Source organism: Grammomys surdaster, unplaced genomic scaffold (genome assembly GCF_004785775.1).
Source record: "Grammomys surdaster isolate TR1022 unplaced genomic scaffold, NIH_TR_1.0 335, whole genome shotgun sequence".
NCBI classification, from domain to species: Eukaryota; Metazoa; Chordata; class Mammalia; order Rodentia; family Muridae; genus Grammomys; species Grammomys surdaster.
In genome coordinates, this window is record NW_021604754.1 from 211,645 (window position 1) to 232,331 (window position 20,687).

The window sequence follows — 20,687 nt, forward strand, 5'->3', positions numbered from 1 at the left end:
GTCTCCATTTGCATGGTCACGTGCTATAGCTTGTCTTTAACAATAACTACCATCTCTGGGTGATCTCAATTTCAAGCACACTTTGTAAATATGCCCCTCATGTACCACCTTACCTAGTCTAGTCACAAAATTAAAAGTTCTATGACAACTGAGGTCACTGTATCTAAGGTTCATTAATTCTATCACTTTTCCCTTGTCCACCTTTCCCTGTGTCCTCGGTGTTCTACTTAAGAAGACTGGATTTCCTTCATTAAAATCCCTTCCATGTAAACATGGTTAGTAAATGTGTCTCCTCGGCTTATGTCCCTAAACCTAAGCCCTAGTAAACTCTAAACCGTTTTGTCTGCTCTGAGACTCTGAATGTGACTAAAGGGAAAACCCACCATCACGCTGTCAGTTTTCATTTTCAGTTCAAGAATATGACTTTTAAGAAGACTGTTACTCTGTCCATCGACACTTAACTATTTCCCTGGCCCAACTGTTGTCCTTTTTCCCTCCTCTGTTTCATTGTTTCTCTCCAAAGCTACGTAGCTAGTGGCTTTGCTTTCTAATTGAGAATGACAGTAGAGAAATTCTACACCAGGCAAATAAGCCTACCTGATTATCTACATCTTACCAAAGCAAAAACAAACAAAAACCATCTTTTTCAGGTAGATTATATGTCCAGATTCCTATCAAAAGCCAGTATCGTTCTTATTTGCCCAAAACACTGTAGCCCACTTGAAAATACTGCTTAAGTAAAATCTCCCCTGCATTCCTTATGGGTCTTACAAGTTTCCTTCTCTGATCACTAATTCCAATTAGTATAAATATATGCTAAGATATATCCCATCAAAAAACAGACTTTTGGCTACTTTGTGGGTTCCCCTTTTTCTACCACCCTACTCCTTATCCCTTTCCAACCCCACAACACTAGGCAGGGGAGAAAGAAGGTTAGAAGTAGAAGGCGGTGTTGATATCACTACACCACTTCCTGATGATTAAAGGTGTCAAGTTCCTTGAGACAAATCAATTTCTTCTACTTGATAAACAACAACCAACAGCATCCAAACAGCAGCAACAGCAACAGCAACAGCAAGAGCATCAGCAGCTGCCACCACTCTTGGGGATCTGGACTTTATAGACCCTCTCAAGAGTTCCAAGAATTCCAAACGTAAACTATCTTCAACTTTCAAAAATCACACCCCTGTTGTCAGAGCATTAGATAAATCATACATGCTGTGGACAATCTGAGGCAGCCTCATATTAAAATAAAAACATAGCGTTTCTGTGTTTTTAAAGAAACCAAAATCTCCACTACACTTAGATGTGAGTTTCTTAAGGCAAAGACTAGTATAACGAACACAACAGGAAAAACCATGTTTACACTGTAAATGTGAAGCTGTAGAATAGTGTCCAGCTGGACATGGTAGCATAAGCTCATAATTCTAAGATTCAAGAAACAGGCAGGAGTGTTTTGCAAGCTCAGAGAACAGCCTTGACTACAGAATGAGACCTTGTCAACCTTCCTCCCATCACCAGCAAAAAACAAAACCAAAGTCAAGACCGAATAGTGTTCACTACAATAACCTAAATTGTTTTGAGAGAATTGAGAGATGAAGTGAACTGGGATTCTGAGTCCATGCCTCTCTCCCAATCTTTCCCCTAATCTTTATTGACTTTCATTTCCTCACCTAGACTTTTTGCCTATCATTTACTCCTCTCATGTTCATAGGAAATGCATTATTTATCAAACTATAAAAGCATGAGCTCTGTGCTAGGTCAGAGATGCAGATACTTTTCAGTTTTGCTTTTCTAGGTATAACTCCTAAGAGAAGACACCACCCAGGCCAGGAACTTCTTGTCCCGTCATGTCACTGTAACCCCTTGGTCCCTCCCATAAGCAGTCTGCACTCTCCGAGCCTTGCAAGATGAAAATTTGAGACAGTGTGGTCTCCTTTATTTTCCTTTGAACAGAGAGGGCTTGCATACACTGCTATCTTTCCCCTAACTCCTGGCTACCAGGTTTTCAGAAGAACAGCTAAAAGTATAGACCTCAGATTCCAGTTTAAAAGAAAAAAAGACTTTTTGTTTTGATCTAAGTTGCTAGCTCTCAGCCTTGTAGTTATATAAAGCTCAGTGTCTCAGTGCCTAGCAACTAGTGTCTCTTGTTCCTGAACAATTTACTACAAGCTAATAATTGTCCTTCTTTATCAGCTTCTAAGGATAGACCCATGATTCCAAAATGAAATCCATATTCTCTAGGTATTTTTTAAAAAGACTGTGCTTCCAGCTCTGTCATGTCTGAAGATTTATCAGCTAACAGTTTAACTCCTGCTGAAGCTTTGTAAAACCATCTGCCTCTGGTTACAGATTTTATTTCATGCCACTAAGCTGGTGTCTTGTCCACACAGATATTCTTTTGAATCTTCCAAAAAAAAATCAACTTCCTTCTCTAAGAGTGAAGCACAAATTTTGTCCTAGTACATTTCCCTTCTTCCTTCACAGTTTTATTTGGACAGTCAGCTGGCATGTTCAGGACAACCCAGAGGTTCAGTGATACATGAGGATTCAGAGGACTCAGCAACATGACTGTCATGGTTATAGTTTATTATAGTGAAAAAGTACATATGGTGAAATTAAAGAGAAACCAGACTTGCTTCCTGTGTGGCTGTACATACCACCTAGTTCTCTGGACAACAATGCCTGGTATCATGTTCAAAAGTCTCACTGGAGCAACTCAGTTGACCCTTGCTGTTTTGGGGTAATCAGGCACAGACCCATGAATATATGCAGCTCCCATTTGGCTAGCCTTGGCTACTGAAGCTCAGTGTATTCAGCATGTCCATGGCTGTATGCATATGCTCATTTACCAGCTAAGCTTTTCAAAAACTGACAAGCTTTCTGTCCTATATATTATTATATAACCACGTCTTGCCCATCCATGTCTCCCTGTGTACCAACTCAAAAAAGAATTATTAAACGTTCATGCTAGTCACTGTCTTTAAGAATCCATCTAAGTCCACTGATTTCCACGCACTCCTTCATGGCTTCACACATCTCTACACACAGAAGTATTTACACATCTGCCATGCATTTTGTGTATGGCCTGCAATTCCCTCCTGACTAGGCCTGCCACCTCTCTGACAGTGATCATATAAATGCAGGAAATAAATTTTTTGCTGACAAAGTGTTTAGTTTTACCCATAATCTTTAATGTAAGCTTTCATTTCCCCTTAGTTACCTTCAATCTCCATAAGGTAGTTTCAGGATACAAAATCAACGATGCAAGTGCTTTTCCACTCTTCCACTCAGACTGGCACACTCACACCTCCACGCTAACAAAATCTGACTGACCCCTCTAACCGTTCCTCCAGCTTCCCGTGGTTTGCTCCTTGCTTGCTCTTCCTGTTTGGTTTCGTTTTGATAATCAAAGCAACACTTTATAATGCACAAGAGTATACTTCCCTTGCCAAAGCCCTGGCATCTTACCAGAATGTCTCTCCTGAAATCTTCATAGTTTTGAATTTTTGTGGGTCAAATTAAATTTCTTACACGTATACCATTATTAGGCTAAAGCTATTATTAGTATTGATTTTAAGCATTTATGGATCATCACAACCTAAGAGGGCAGGTTCTCTCTGGTCCAAAGCATGAGAAGATTGATTGGCTGCCATTATAAACTGTGTCACACCCGGAGTGTGCATTTATAGCATTCAACCTGGCCTGACACACCAAATAAGAATCCCTTTAGAAAAATCATCCCTCTTATTTGTCTCAAGTTAAGTGTCCCTGATCCTTTTCTTCATTAGCCAGAATTGGATGAGATACTTAGATGCTTTTTTAAAATAAAATTTTAAAACATTTAACATTTTCTTAGTAATTTTATCTGATGACAACCATATACAGGTATGCAGTGCTCTGATGACGATAATGCCTACCTTCTCTTATCCCCTCCTACTCCCTATCTACAGCCCTCCTCTCTTCCTACTGGTCCCTTTCCTATGCTACCTCTTTTGGTTTGGTTTTGTGACAAAATTTAACCCACAGGTTGGCCTCAAATTTGTAATCTTCCTGCTTTAGCCACCCAAGTGACAGAATTACAGGCATGCTAAGCCACCATATAAATGGCTTAGAAATTCTCAATTCTTGTCAACAAATGAAGCTTTTAGTGCTGGGACTGGGTTTCAACCAATTGAGTTTTGGCCAAAGGGTCCCATGGAAATTCCTACACAATCCAGGCTATTGCCAAGATAATAGGTTGCTTTCCACAAACTGACAGCAGGTCCCATTGCTAAAACATGCTATCACAACTCATTGAACTTGGAGAGGTTGAGCTGGTGCCTACATATAACCTTCATCCCATTTTGTAGTGTCTTTGACAATGCACCCTGCAAGCTACCAAAGAGTTATGCAAACACCAACACAACCACAAAACTTTTGATCTCTGTATAATCTGTCCTGCCTATAAAGTATGCCAGGGCAACAATGCCACAAACCTTGTGGGAGTAACCAAACAATGTTTGATTTGACAGAAGGCTCACTCCATGCTACAAAACCCATACCCAATACTGCCAGGGTAATCAAGAACCAGACAAGATATGATAGCTCAGAGCCTAGAGCTCTAGGGTAAAAGCAAATACTACTGTTCAAACAAACAAACAAAACAAAGTAACAATGACATGATTCCTAGTAATACTCTGCTATAGTCCTAGATCATGTCTTACTCAGCCATCACCAGAACAGCTTCTTCTTGCAGCAGATGGGAACAAATGCAAAAACATACAGCCAGATATTATTCAGAGAAACAGGTGGGAGGGAGAGAGGGAGAAAGGAAGAGATGGAGAAAGAAGAGAGGGAGGGTGAAAGGGGGAGCACACAGCTTTAAACAAGATGTTCCCATCAAACAACTCCCCTTAGAGCTCAGTGAACCTCACCGAAGGGAAAGCAGGAGTAGGGAAGACAGTGGGGATGGGGCATACTAGAAAAAGCCCTTTAAAACAACCAAGCAAAGCTGGTATAAATTTAGGGAGACCGAAACAGCAAACACAGGGCCTACACGTCCTGTACCAGGTCCTCTGCATACATATTATACTTTCCAGTTCACTATTTTTATGGGACTCCTGACAGTGGGTCTCTCATTCTTGTGCCTTCTTTTGGGGCTCTTTTATTTTTCTGTTGGCTTGCTTTGCCCAACTTGGATGTGGTGGGTTTTGTTGTCTTATATTTTGTTACGGCTGTTGTTGGTATCTCTTAGAAACCTGTTTTTTTTTTTTTTTTTTCTAATAAGAGACAGAAAGGGAGTTAGATCTGAATGGAAGAAGCAGTTGGCAGGAACTGGGAGGCGTGGAGGGGAAGCTGTATTCACATTACATTGTATGAGAAAAAAAATGTTTAGTAAAAAGGGATGGGGAAGAACCACTTGGAAGAGAGGGCTTCTTTTGCACATGAAGCATGTTATTAGTGTTGTTTCTGAAAGAAATAAAAAACAAAGAAGATAAAAAAAAAAAGAATGTTTACTGTTTACTACTACCCTAATGAGAACAGAGGAGTTATATCATATAAAGAATACTAAAGTAGGAAAATAGAGTGGATTTTTAGAACAACCAACAAAAGAACAATTTAAGTATATGAAAATACACAAAATACAGAAAGGCCTAAAATGGTAGATTTTTAAAAAATGTTTAATGTGAAACCTTTCCATCTTCGGAAGATGTCTTGAAGACAACTCATATCCTCCAATTGTCAACTCCTCCATCCCCCACATGCTGCTGGCTGGTAGCAGATGGTTAGTTAGCAGTGTAGGAAACAGAGCTGGTGAGTTCTATTTGCCCCCATCCTTACCATGATGCAACCTACAGACAGCAATTTTCCTGAATAACAGAAATGGGAAAAATGATCAAACCAAATTATATCTATTTAAAAAGATGACTGTAATCGCTTTAAATGAATGCAGCTTCATACATTATATCCTGATACTAGAACAATTTAGTGAACTTATTCAATCTTTCCATCAAAATGATTGGGAGAAGGGACCACAAAAGAGGTACTTCACCATGGATCAATGTGTTTATTTTGTCCCCTGGCTTAGAGGCAGCTTTCAGTACTTATCAGCTTGCCAAGTGTCCCTGACAGCACTCCCATATTTAAGTATAGTAAGGTTTAGCAAAAAAATAAATAAATAAATAAATAAATAATAAAAATTAAAATTAAAAAAATGGTCACTAGGAGGCAGTGTCACAAATAGCAACTAAGTCCTTACAGGGATCCCACTACAAGCAGAAATAACAATAGCCACTAGTACTTGTCAAATGTAAGAACAACTCTGTTGAACAGAATGAAGTATTTCACAATTAAATGAATGCTTAGCTGGCCAGAAGAGAACACTGTGTAAAACTGGATGGAATTAGTTTCTAGTCTCACATGGAAACACTATGCAATTTTATCTCATTTGCCCAAGAATTAAGACAGAACATACCGTGTTCTAAAAATGCGTCAAATCAATAAAATGGAATCATAAAGACTCAAGTGCCTGGTTGACTTTAAGAATTATTCCCATTTGTTCTATTATAGATGCAATAAATCGAGACCAATGAGCACAGCTCACAAACATGTTTTTACATTGCCTCAGGTAGCTCTGATGAGGTCAGTTTGGGGGACTGCCATTGTCTACAAAATCCTAGATAGATTATATAAGATCGCCAGGGGAAGCATCCAGCATTACGCCTGCAAAACAATGCGCACTCAAACAATGCTACTAAATTGATAATGGCTCACAAAACACCATACTCCAAACAAAGACTGCTTTATACCTTTGACTAGGAGAATTCACATGGCATTACAAAGGGTTACATCCTTATCCACTTAACCAGTTCTTTCAGAGTGTGAAGAGAAATGTTCACATGGTTATCCTACACTGATATCAAACCTTTCTATTCTTTACGTATTCTCATTGTTGGCTTTAAATTTTGAGAATGATCTAAAGGTACTGATTATCGAAAAGGCTGTCTAAAAATTAAGTACTGATAAGAAATTATCTTTAGTGTTTATGGATCCATAATTTGTTCTACTTTTATACCCAAACTGGCACCATGAAGCCATTTAACAAAGTGATTTAACCTAAAAGTGATATTGTCTTGAATAACTTAATGGTACTTTTAAAACTACAAAGAACAGCTTTTCTCCTCAATTTATATAGTCCTCTTTTGCCCTTTCAAGTAACTTTATGAAAATAGCTTGCCCAGAAACATTTCTAACTCATTTTCAGTAAACTGGTTTTTAATTATGCCTTGTGTCTGAATCACAAAAGATGTGATAGTTGTAACTGACTTGAGACTTTATAAGTAATACTGACTGCAGAATAAACTTCCTTAAGGAACATGTAAACCTTGACACTGCAGAGAGACTAGTGTCTCCCGTAACAGTTTTCTTGTAAGACCGAATCCAGTTTGAAGTGGCTGTGAGCACACAAAGAGCCAGGGAAATCTACGAAGAGTCAGGAAACAGCATTTGGCCCTGGATCATTCACTTCCTTCAAAAAAGCATTCTGAATGTTTTATCCAATCTCAATCAGAAAACAATATGATAAATAGTTTTGGGGAAAGATGCATGGACTTAATTTGTACTGGTAGAATAAAAACTTTGAGGAAGTAAATTAAACAATCTGGCTTAATTTTTGGAATCAGTTTCGTATGTAAAGTACTACGTATTATTCAAAACATCTCTTTCAGTTCCTAACCTCACTGGCTTTACCGATTTTGCATCACAATCATTTTATTACTGATTACAGGTTGGAAAGTGTCATGATGCCATGTCTGTAACTTTATCTTACTTCCACCCCTTCCTCACAAGGTTTGTTTTTACTTAACCAAAATGACTATATAAGAGTTCTGGATGTTAAAGTGTTCAACAAAGTTGGTTCTAAACTCTGAAGACAGTCTTTTCTATAAGCCTTCTCAGAACTTACAAACTCTGCATCATCATTCCCTTCTGAACTGACGTTAGGTTAGTTAATTCATAAAATTATGGTATTCAGGCCAAATAGAGCCAGCCTGCTCCATAAATGAAGTTCTACTGGGAAGACAGCCAAAACCACACACTTATGAATTATCTGTGGCTGCTTAGGCAAGCAACTGTTATGGAGACGGCATAGCTCTTAAATTTTTATTAGTTGCATCTTTACAGAAAATTTTGTACCTTCACTTAAAAAATGAAAAATACTAAAAACATAAATTTTATTTGAATTACAAGAATGTCTACGTTTCTCAATTCTATCACTAAGATACCCACTCATTTTGGCACACACATTAAACTGATGAGTTCTATGAATGTTTAAAATATTTAAATATGACTTACAGCACTGTTTCTATGAATTTTTTTAAAAGTTTATCAAAGTAGCCCTCATGGACTAAGCAACGAGAGAGACAGCAGACAGCACTGCTTCTGATATAACTAATTTCCCACATTAAACAAAAGCCCTTTTTATAGAGACATTCCCCATACTTTTTTTTAAAAAATTCAATAGTACAATAGCATTTAAGGTAGAGAATCTATTTTCATATACCAAATCTCGTGACTTTATTCGGCATCTAAAGTTTTATCTACAAACTCTTGGTCATTCCTAATTTCCTATTAACTTTTGTTACTCAACCAAATTTTTTATACACACCTCTTAGACCTAAGGAACAATTTTTTCTACTGGAGAACTGTAGTACATTGAGATGAAGTCTATGACACAGTTACCTGTAGAAGACAATTTACTATCTGGTAATTGTCTTTAAAAAAAAAAAAGAAAACAACAACAACAAAAAAAAGAAAACCACAAAAGGCAATGTGTGTTTTATTACTATTATTTGCATGTATAAGTTACAATAATAGCCTAAGTTCTCTTTACAGCCAATTTCCCATAAATATTAAATTACCAAAAGTAATGGCATTTTCTAAGTTTTCAAAATGATCCTTAGATTTTTGTATCATTTGGTAGAAAAATAAACCAGGCAACCACATTTATTATTAATTTAGGCAATGTTTCCCAATAAAAATGTAGAAATATTTAAATTACATATTACAGAGTACCAACATGAAGTCAAAAATCCACAATTATACACTCATAAAAAAATCTAAACAGCATTCTCAGAATAAGACGTTTCTGTACAGGATTTACAGACATCTCACTACACACTGAGTTTTCAGTGTGCTACGGAGTTCAGAGGTTCTGCTCGGATGTTTCCCAAGTCGAGTGCAGAATCTGTCTCTTCATCTATTTCCCCAATGACTGCTCTGTTATTAGTATGGGAAAAAAGACAAAGTTAAATACATTTCTATAATAACCTTACATACATTTCTAAAGTCTCATTAAGTACAGCACCTTGTTTCATTCTTCTGAAGCATGTGAAACTGAGAAGGTGCAGTAAAAACACAAGGTGGGAAGCAAAAGCCACTTCATCACTAAGTGAATTACCCATAAGTCATGACTGAAGAAACAGTGTGAAGGCACTACAGGAACATATGTAACTGTGAAGAGTCAAACTGACAGCTGATCTGCAGCATTCATATAACAAACAAAGCCCTCATGTGATAGGGGGGCTAACTGTACGCTACTACCAGACTCTAATCCACTTACTTGCAAAAACTCTTAGAACTCTAAGTCTGTTTTCATGGGCTCCTAAAAGCAGGCTCTAGGCCCAGTAGATTTAGGGTAAATGTTCACCTCTGGTTTCTTTTCCATAGACACGAGAGGTACCATACTAACCCAACAGTCCACACACTGCCAGTGTTTCATCAGCACTGCGTGGTCAGGGGACCTGGCCCTCTGCTCTGGATCACCCTTCGTAACTCTCACCTTATCATCTAACCGAAACGTCATTTCCGGAGACCATTTTATAAACACAATTTTAATCAAGACTCAATTGATCATATTTACCTAAATACAGTTTTCAGATAAAGTGACTAAAGCATGTGTTCATTTCAAAATAAGCTTACAGTATTCATTAACAAATTAAACTTAAGCATATCCACAGAGTAAATTCAGTATCCCTTCTCCTACATCTTACACAGTCCTTCAAACCTCCTAGTTAATATCTTTTGCTGTTCTCTAGTCATATTTTGACTCTTCATAGTATTCTAAAAACATAAATATAATTAAATTTAAATTTTAGCCATGGAAGATGGATTATATGTATAATCTTAAGCTTGGGAAGCTAAAGGAAAATGAAATAAATCTGGGCTAGGTAGCAAGTTCCAGGTCAGCCTTGAATACTCACAAACAAAAACAAAAAATAAACCAAAACAAATTCCAAAACCAACCAAACAAACAAAATAACCCCAAAGTCAAAATTTAAATTAGTTCTTTGGTCACCAGCCACTTTTCAGACACACCATAGCTACACAAAGCAAGTAGCTGTAACAGTGGAAAATGTTGAGACGTGAGGCTTCCCATCGTCAGAAAACACTACTTTGAACAGCATTGCTCACAATCTCCAACTCCACTGTCAGTGTCCTAAATTCAACAAGAACAGGTGTTTCCTGGGACACAATTTAAGTACATCCACTTCTAAAACAGTAGCAGCTAAATGAGCATGAGTTATCTTAAAAAACTCAAATGGGAGATTTTTTAAAGAGATTTTCAAAAATGTTAAGAAGCTTCTTTAAGGAAGAATTTGATACAAAGCAAGGCCCTTTCTGGATATATCTAGGTACACACACTGGTGGTTTAGGATGCTCAGAGGCTGTGGTAGTAGTTCAAGGTCAGTCTGAGAAACTTAGGAAGGCCTGGTCTCAAGACGTAAAAAGAGAGAACACAGCTCAGTAGTAGACTGCCTGTTCTCCATGTACAAGATTCTAGATTCAAGCCCCAATTCTCAAATAAGTAAATACACATGACATCTCAGTACATAAATGTTTGGTTTGTGAGTTCACTTTATTTGACTCCCAAGGCATCTCAACATAAAAACTTAGAATTTATATAGGATAAGTTGTATGTACAAAACAAGTGCACAATTCTATTATACACATGACATCACATCTGTTGGAGAAACTCTCTCTTCCATAAAGCATGCATACCAGTAGTGAGAATGTGCTCAGAATGACTGCGTACTTACACATTATCGCCTCTCACAATGTAGAGCCCCAGCACCACTTGTTCTACTCCCTGTGAAGAGCTGAACACCCGTTCATGGCTTTCATCCAAAATCAAGTTAATAGTCTGGTCAAAACCTTTCAGTGTTCCCTAAAACAAGAGGGGGGGGGGAGAGATGCAGGCATCATTATTCTTAAGTAAGTAACCTCACACAGTCTAGGAACTAGCACTTAAGAATGAAATAAAACAGGACAGATTTAAGGAGAAATGATTTTTTTTTTAAAGTTAATAATAAGAGGAACCATCAATACAAAAGACCACTATATAGTACTTCTTAGGGAAAGGTCACGTGCTAAAGAAACACTCAACATGAATCACTTCCACGTTCCTTCTTCTTTGGAGACAGTATTTTGGGTTTGCCCATTTCAAATAAAGTACTCCAGAAAAATGATGATTCAAGATTTATTTCATGGATGAAATAGTAGATCCTGAAAAACAAAACTAGTTCCAGAGCCAGATTACAAAGTAACTATGCCACTTTGTTGTACACAATGTTATTACAAACTAGGTGATAGTTACAGTTAATATTGTATATCTCCTTGCTGCCAACACTGTGTCTTGTGTATATGTCTAACTGAATTCTGTCAATATTACAGTAGAGATATTGGAACCGAAATAATCAGAAACTTAAATGGACGAAAATAAGCAGGAAAAGTTGTATGGCTCTAGAAAAACAGAAATGCTATTCATGTTTCTGAAAAAATAGCTTATTTTGGATTTGGCTGGCTAATCTCTTGGGTCTGCCATTAAACTTATGATCCAAATTAGTTTATATAGAATCAGAATAAAATAAATAGAAACTTGGAATCCAGAAACTGAAAAAAAAAAAAAAACCAACAAATTAGGCTATTTACTATACTAGTCAGTAAATGCGGGTTATCACATAACCCCAGAAAAGTCCTCTTGCCTTCATTTTATACACAAATATTTTATCAGACGACTTTGTGATAAAGATAGAACTAGTCAATATCAATGCTTTTGTTCAGCTTTTTTTCTATAAACCTTTTGTAACAGAAACAAGAAATTTAAACACAAGGCTTTAAAAATCAGCAATTTACAAACTATCTTTAACAGTAATAAGACTTCCTAATCGCCTACAGTTTACAAATTTATAGACTATGAACTGACCACCACTACAACATCAACAACAAACTACAAACAAAAAACTTACATATTTGTTTCCTTTATTAAGAACAAGCAAAGGGAGTAATCTTGGTTTTGGAATAAAATACCATTGATGGCACTATATAGTTCTGTCACTTGTTATACTGACTCTGGGAAAGTAACTCATTTTTTCTATGATTGATTCCTAATAACAATGTAAGTGGTAATTCTTCATAAGACTGTATGTCAGACTAAATGACACACAAATCCTTAGCACATGATATGCATCTGGTCTATGTCACTATGACTGGCATTGCTCATGAAAGAGAAGAATAAAAGGATTCATAAGAATATTAAGGAGCTGAAGAGATGGCTCAGTGGATAAGAGTACATACTGATCTCCAGAGTCCTTCCCAGCACCCACACATTGTGGCTCAGAACTGCCTGCAACTTCAGTTCTTGTGGCTTCCTTGTGTACCTGTACACATACGGCAGACACTCATGCAAACATGCACAACAACCATGAGCAAAAATAAAAATAAATCTTTAAGGAAAAAAAAAAAATCACAGAATGGTATAACATGGGATCAAGTTACAGTCACACAGGAAATATTTCAATCAGAAATAGTAGATCAGGCGATGGTCCCAAAGATTGTACCACTAGTGAAGTCATTGCTAACTTAGGTTTCCAAAACCATTCATTAGTCTGAAGAACCATTTCTCAGATTGAATCTCCTCAGTGATAAGCAACCTATTAGGGCACCCACATAATATCCTTTAAGTTCTCAAAGTTAAACGAACGAAATGGGATAGAAGGAAGAGATGCAAGAAGAAAACAAATCAGCTTTTCACACAGCTCTGTATTTCAGATCAGAGGCCTTCCAGGTTGACTAGAAAAGTTGTACAGGCACCAAGAGATAAAGTTAAATAGCTGAATCCTAAAAACACTGAAAAACAGGTATGCTGTGGTACCTGACCATTAGGCCTGTAACATTACCTCAATTTTACAATCAATAAGCCTCAAGAAAGAGGAAAAGGAAAATGTTACTCACCACAATCATTCTCCCATCAGAAGTAATAACAGCAACAGTCCCTGAGAACCGAGTCAAGGAAAGTATTTCTTAAAGAATACAAACTGAAAACTTTCAGCTTGGAAAGGAAATGGTTCCAATTACTTAAAAAAGAAAAAAGACAGAACTAGGATTCAACACTGTCACTGCTCCTGAGGAAGAAAAGTGAAGTTTTTAAACTTGTTTCAGTTGTACCTTGAAAACAGTTCATCAGCCAGGAGACCGGTATAGTATGTGACCATTTGACCCTGGCTTAAACAGCAATGTTTTTAAGCTCTGACACTGAGCAAGTCATTTCTTAACCTTTAGAGTAAAACCTGGATGAGTGCTAATCAATGTTGGATCACTTCATGCATGGTAAGACCCTTCTCATCCAAGACCCTGTCATAATTAATGCCATCAAGTACAAATAATTCTTGCATCATTCAAAGCTCTCTGTATATAACTATGGTTCCCACTTTGAACATATGTTCCGTGCAATGTTTTTGCCCTGACCTTAGAACAGCAATCCTAACTTAAAATCCCATCTGGGCTTTTAAAAGCTACTTGCCACTAGCTAAACACCATCACAAGATTTATTTTTCTTCTATCGCATTAGACATTTCAAGCGGAGGTATGGGACCCGAAATCCAAATCTAAGAAGCATCTGTCTATCCCGAACAAACAGCAAGACTGTGGAGGATCTACAAACTGGAAGTCCTTGGGGAAACAGTTCATCTTATTCCCATTGTTGGAACATACAGAGTCAAAGGCTATGGGCAGGAAAAGTTCTAACTACACGGAGATCCGTGCTGTGGGTGGAAAAAATCCCCAGGTCCATCCGGGAACTCTCTCCACGAATCCCGACCACCCCGGGTCCTCCGCCCACCGCCCATCATTCCGGCCTCCCGGGCTCCCTCCCGCCCCCGCCGCGGCCTGAGCCGTCGCAGCAGCCCGCCCGAGGATACGGTTGATGTAGTTCTCCAAGGCAGACGTCATGCTGCTGGGCCCGGAGGTTCCGGGAATCTGAGAGGAATCGGTAACAAGCAGACAAAACACCGTCCGCCAGAAACCCGTCCAGGTTCGCGCCGGCTGGCGAACGCAAATATCGCGAGACTCTGAGGCCTCAGCGGTGACGAATCAGTAAGGATAAAGAGCCGGTCAAACAGGAAGCGGGCGGTGCTGGCTAGTGGGCATGCGCAGTGCGTTTCCGCTGAGCTTCCGGGTGGCGATGGAAGGGGCGATAAAGGCGGGGCAGGCAAAAGTTTGGCGTTGTCACAGAAGGTGGGCTGGACCGAGACACATTGGCTATAACGGACGGGAAGGCACTGTGGTAGTTACTAAAGGTAGCGTGGGAAGACACCTTCTGCCGGAAGACACACGGGATGAAGATGTTAACATTGGCTAGTGAAGGAGAGAGGCTCCGTTCTCATAGCCACGTAGATGTAGGGTGGGGTTAGCTCTAGATTTCTCCCGCATGAGCCAGAAAAGTTTTAAAAGCCAAGTAGCCCAGTACAAAGGGAGCATGTTATAGCTCCGTGATGTGCGTTTACAACTGTATAAACAATGTTTGTGTATAATGAATTTGGCTCTTCAAGTGTCCAAAACGACCTTTAAAAAAAACGAAACCCAAATTGCCGAGCGTGCATGAGCTTTCCTTAAGAAATAGACGGCCACCTTCCATCGGTTTCTCAAGACCTAGTTTTCCTCGGGTAAAATCCAATAAATAAAGCCTACAGTACCACTGTGAAAGAACTAATTGGAGAAAGGTGTAAGCTAAGCACCAGGCTTGACTAATTCTGTCCCTGATCATTGTTGTCGCTATTTTGTCACATGACGTCACCTCTTCTAGACCTGAGTTTACTTAGATCCTACCACAGCTCTATTATTTTTTCATGTCTTGGTAAACGTAGAATTAACACTCTCTCCCCCTTCCCCTTCCTTCCTCCCCCTCTCAACGTGTGTGTGTGGGGGCTGTGTACTCTATGCAAGTGTTCAAAAGCCCCCATATCAATGAGTTAGACCTCCAAGCCTCCCCAACTCCCTCCAGTTCTACAATGTTTAATGTATTTAGTGATACTTTCACTTCAAAACTGGATGTTAGGAGTCTCCACACCTAAGAATGGAATATTTCTTTTGTTGTTAGGAATCTGCAAATCTGCACACCTAATAATGGATTATTTCTTTTGTTGTGATGGACTTTAAAAGTAGACTGCATCCTAAAAAAATAAAAAATTGTCTCGTCACCCCAAAGCTTATTCTAACAGTTTGTGTGTTGTATTTTCTAATGGGGTGAGAAGAAGGGCTCACAATTTATGTGCTTCAAAAACGGGTGAGCTAAGATGTGTACAAGTATTGGAAAACTTTTTTTTCAAGATAAGATTTAACTTAGGACTTGAGGAACAAGTAAATACACTTCAGGGAAATGGACTGGAACTGAAGCTAATCTATCATGAGTCTCAGTCTGAGTTCCTGATTCCTTCCAGTCATAGAAAGGATAGAAAAAAAGAAGTGTGATTAGAAGATGAGAAAGGAAATGGGACATATGACAATTTATGGGTGGTATGGTAATAGCAGTTGATGACACAGAAGGGTAGAAACAGTAAGAAGAGATAGGACTGTTAATCTAACCAGTTCAACTATAGAAATGTGTTAATCAACAATATATAACCAATTGTTTTAAATTTTATTATTAGTGTATATCTACTGTGTGTGTGTGTGTGTGTGTGTGTGTGTGTGTGTGTGTGTGTGTTCATTCCTGTATGATTAGGCCGTGGTACAGGTCTGGAAGTCACAAGCCAACTTTCATAAGTCAGTACTCCCTTTTCACCTAAGGACCCCAGGAATCAAACTCAGTATCAGATTACACAGCACTTTTACCTGAGGGAACTGTGCTGGAGCCTGTTGGAACAGTCCTGGGTGGGGAGTGAGGACGATTATAGGAAAGGTAGGAAAAGCAGCAGAGACAAGAGGTAAATGTGGGAGGACTGCCAGTGAGTACTGCAGCAGCCTCGAGTTTATTATTCATAGCCATTTTAGATCCCACAGTTCCATGGGAAACAAAACCAACAAGCTAACAAACTGCTGAAATATACACAGGACATCTGTTCTCATCCAGAGGCCTCCCTGTTCCTTCCACCTAGGTCAACAGAATGTTCAGCCCCTCGACTTGAGCCTCAGGTGTACTTCCTCCTATCCATGCCTGTCCCATGCCTCAGCAGGCCAGGAAATCTGCCAGCAGACCCTAGCTTGCCTCAACTCTGCCTGGCAGGCTTCTCCCCTCCTCGGTAATGTGATTTAGACAAAAGAGTGCTTTATGAACAAGGATGCTTAGACAAGTACACCTCAGTCCTTTCCTCAGCCTCCTGGTTAAGATCATTACAAAGTGGGAGAGGCAGACTTAACATTCATCTCTTTCTGGTGCATCTTGTCAGTTTCTTCTTCAGAGTTATTTATTTGTTATACAAGAGTTGGCAAACTACAGTGCAGAGCCAGATTTTTTGGAAGACACATTTTGCTGCCACACAGCCACAACCACGAATATTTGTACTATCTGTAACTGCTTTAGGGCTTCAGGAGCATAGCTGAGTAGTTTCGAGAGGCAAAGTAAACATAAAATATGTAGTAACTGGCACTAGGCAGGGAATTTGAGTATCTCACTTCTGACTAACAAATGAAATTTCTCAAGCTTTTATGACTATTACTAAATCCATTGCTCTGATCTACCTCACTGCTGTAATGTTCCTTTTTAACCATTTGATACAGAATTCCCCCATTCTTTTGAACCTAAGGTCTTGTATCAAGTGTAAACAAAAACATCAAGCTAGACTTTAAAACAATGGCTGTGGTAATTCCTCTGTTATGAATTGAAACAAATTTTTTTGCAGACTTTTGAAACAAGTCTGCAATTAAGTAATTCCAATTAAAGACAGTTATTTGAAGATACTTTTACTCTTAGCTCATCTTGTGTTTCTCCAGAACTCTACAAGTTTGAATGGGAAAAAAGCTAAATGTATCAAGCATCCATTTGTTGTGGGTTTTCTGGCAATGAACATCTTAGGTTGTGCTTAAGACTACTCCAGACTTTTAGTTGAGTACTAGTATTGCAAAACCACAGGACCTACAAACAACGTACTCCACTTTGTATACCAATCTAGCAACAGTAAGTTCATAAAATGACTTTAGGCTACAGAGGAGAATCCATTCAAAAGTTCTTGATGCTATCAGAGTCACAACTTTGTTTTTGTCCTTGTAGATCTGTCTTTTCTCTAGGAGCTCTACTTGTTTTCATGCTACAGCGTTTGCTTTACCACTTAACATTAACAGGTCACACTGTCCCTACAGGTTTTGAAGCATCAACAGTACAAAGAAACTTCATTCATGGGAGTCCTTAACATACTGTTCTTGTTTCCTTGTCTGAGAAACAACCAATGCTCACTTCTGAGCCTGTCCCTTTGCTTAGGCCAAGAATCTCTATATAGAGTTTAACCTAGGAATAAGAGTCCATCTACACAAACCACATGACTGCTTTAAACAGGGGAATGTGTAAGTTTTTTAAAAAAAAATCAAACTCCTCTCAGTTGAAAATAAAAGGAAACACTCTGAAGAAACAACCATCTGCTATTCTCTAAGACATACTTGAAATTAATGCAATACAGATCTCTGCTGGCTAGTTTAATGTCACCTTGACACAAGCTAAAGTGATCTGAGGAGGTGGAAACCTCATTTAAGAAAGTAATTCGATAAAATGAAGCTACAGGCAAGGCTATAGAGCATTTTCCTAATTAGTTGTTGAGGCAGAAGAGCCCAGCTCATTGTGGGTGGTGCCACTCCTGGGCTGATGATCCTGAATTCTATAAGAAAGCAGTCTGGCCGAGTTATAGGAAGCAAGCCAGCTAGCAGCATTCCATGGCCTCTGCATCACCTCCTGCTTCCAGGTTCCTGCCCTGCTTGAGTTCCTGCCCTGACAGCTTTGAATGGAACTGTGAGTGAAATAAACCCTTTCCTTCTCACTTTGCTTTTTTTTTTGGTCATGGTGTTTTATCACAACAATAGTAACCCTAATTAGGACAGACTTGTTACTAGGATAGTGGGGGTATTGCTGTGACAGAACTTGCTTTGGAGGGGTGCGGGGAGTATGTGTGTGGGTCTTTGAAACTTTGGGTTAGGAAAAGTTAGTGAGTGTTGAGAACTCAGTGAGCTGTTTTTGTAGGAGCTTGGAAGATTAAAATGTTATATTCCAAGAACAGTGCAGAAGATAGAGGCCTGGCTTGTCAAGTTTCAGAGGGAAGCAACGACTGTATTGGGTCTTTTGTCTGGTCAGTTGAAGCTGAAAAATCAGCTGTAATTAACAACCAGATTCATTGAGTGAAGTGTTGCCTCGGGGTCAGTACACAGAAGTGTTCCAGAAGCAGCTAACGTTATGCCTCATGCTGACAGCCAACCTTGGTACTGGTTTTGAAGGCATGAAGGGGTCATGGAGCACAGTGGTGGCTTGGCACTGTTTGGCATGGTTGAGGTCCCTAAAGAAAGCCCAAGAGAAGCTATAGGTGAAAGTGCAACCCAGTGATAGCAAGAGACTCCAGTAATTTGAAGATGCCGGTACCATGAGATGACCACCAAGAACAACAGCAGTGTAGTGGAACCAGTCAAGCCTAGAAGACAATCCATGTGTGCTTCAGAGGACAGAACCACAGAAACAGCCCAAGCCGCTAGAAGGATCCCAGAAGATTATGAGTGAATGCCAGATAACTGGGTATTGACTTATTTATACTTTGGGAGTTTGGTTTTCCTTTGCTCAGACTGTGACTATGCCCTGATTTTTCCTTTTGAAATAAGAAAATATTTTTTACTTTACAGGCACTCACAGTGAAGAGACTTTGGATTTTAATAGATACTTTGTATTTTTTTAAAGAAACTTAATTTTTTAATTATTTTTGTTTTTTTTATGTACATTGGTGTTTTGGATGCATGTATAACTGTATGAGGCTGTTGAATCCCCTAGAACAGAAGTTACAGACAGTTGTGAACTGCCATGTGGGTACTGGGAATTGAACCCAGGTCTTCTAGAAGAGCAGCCAGTGCTCATAACCTAACCGCTGAGTCATCTCTCTAGCCCAAGAGATTTAACTTCTGAAGTGTTGGAATTTATGACTGAGGAACTTTTATATTTGAGTTTTATTGAATATTTAAATATTTATATTGTGATATCAATATTAATATGTAATCTTGAAGGTGAACAAGAAAGGAAAGGTTGTGTCTAACAGTGATTTGTCTGTGTGTCACATCAAAGAGACTGTGCTGAATAGTTTGATGTCAACTTGACACAAGCTAAAAGTATCTGAGAGGAGCAAACTTCAGTTAACAAAATGCTTCTGTAAGACAAGGCTTAGGCAAGCCTTCAGGGAATTTTCTTCATTAATGATTGATGGAGGAGGGTCCAGCCTATTCTGTGTAGTGCTATCCTTGGGCTGATTCTCCTGTGTTTCATAAGAAAGCAGGCTGAGCAAGCCAGGAAGAATCATTCCTCAGTGGCGTCTGCATCATCTCTTGCCTGCAGCGTCTTGCTCTGTTTGAGTTCCTGCCCTGACATCCTTTAATGATGAAAACTGATGTGGAAGTGTAAGCCAGATTAAACCCTTTAACCCTCCAAGTTGCTTTTGGTCATAATGTTTCATCACAGCAATAGTACCCCTAACTAGGACAAGGTCTAAGACACCGATAGTTAAAGAACTGGTCAATTTAGCTGTACTAGGTTGAGTCATATTCGCTGTACATGTGCATATGCATGTATCCATAGTGCCTACATGCTAAATATTCTTTCATTTTAACTCAGGTTGACGTTTTCTACATATGCACAAACCTAGCTATAGTCTGGAAATAAAGATATAATGTTGTATATCTTACAATTTCTAGCCTTTTAGTGAGAAGCACTAAGGTCTTGTCATTGGGAATATACTGTGTCCTGATGGAGACTCAACCCCACAAACATTCTGGATGTGAGAATTAGACAGAGTCACTGCTGACTGACTCGGTGCACAGAGAAGCTTTCCTTCAGTACCTAGTGTAACTCTTCAGCCCACCATATTTTCAAACAGCTTCTGAAAGAAGAGCCTTTATCCCATTTTTTGTGAACTCTTTGATTCCCTATCATTTGAGCTAACTTTCAGCCATTCCCTTGTCTTACAGTGCTATAGATTGCATTGAATGAACTCTACAAAATAAACACTGATTCAGGTAAAACAAACAAACAAACAAACAAAACTTCCAGTTAGTGGTGGTGCACGCCTTTAATCCCAGCACTTGGGAGGCAGAGGCAGGCAGATTTCTGAGTTCTAGGCCAGCCTGGTCTACAGAGTCAGTTCCAGGACAGCCAGGGCTACATAGAGAAACCCTGTCTCAAAAAACCAAAAAACCAA

The 20,687-nt window shown here is 39.0% G+C and overlaps 1 protein-coding gene across 1 annotated transcript; it reads right to left on the reverse strand.

Moving 5' to 3' along the window:
- Nucleotides 1-8,801: 8,801 nt before the first annotated feature.
- On the reverse strand, nt 8,802-14,405 carry Lsm8 (LSM8 homolog, U6 small nuclear RNA associated). The gene is made up of 4 exons (XM_028778435.1): nt 14,238-14,405; nt 13,273-13,313; nt 11,079-11,206; nt 8,802-9,258 (listed from the first exon to the last, which is right to left on the reverse strand). The coding sequence occupies exons 1-4, from the start codon at nt 14,266-14,268 to the stop codon at nt 9,168-9,170; spliced, it is 291 nt and encodes a 96-aa protein (XP_028634268.1). The 5' UTR covers nt 14,269-14,405; the 3' UTR covers nt 8,802-9,167.
- Between the last annotated feature and the right edge of the window lie 6,282 nt (nt 14,406-20,687).

Coding starts and splice junctions, on each gene's coding strand:
- Lsm8 (XM_028778435.1), bottom strand. CDS start 14,268: ATGACGTCTGCCTTGGAGAACTACATCAACC. Junction 11,207..13,272: donor CTGATGGGAGAATGATTGTG/GTGAGTAACATT, acceptor CTCTTGTTTTAG/GGAACACTGAAAGGTTTTGA. Junction 9,259..11,078: donor ATTGTGAGAGGCGATAATGT/GTAAGTACGCAG, acceptor TACTAATAACAG/AGCAGTCATTGGGGAAATAG.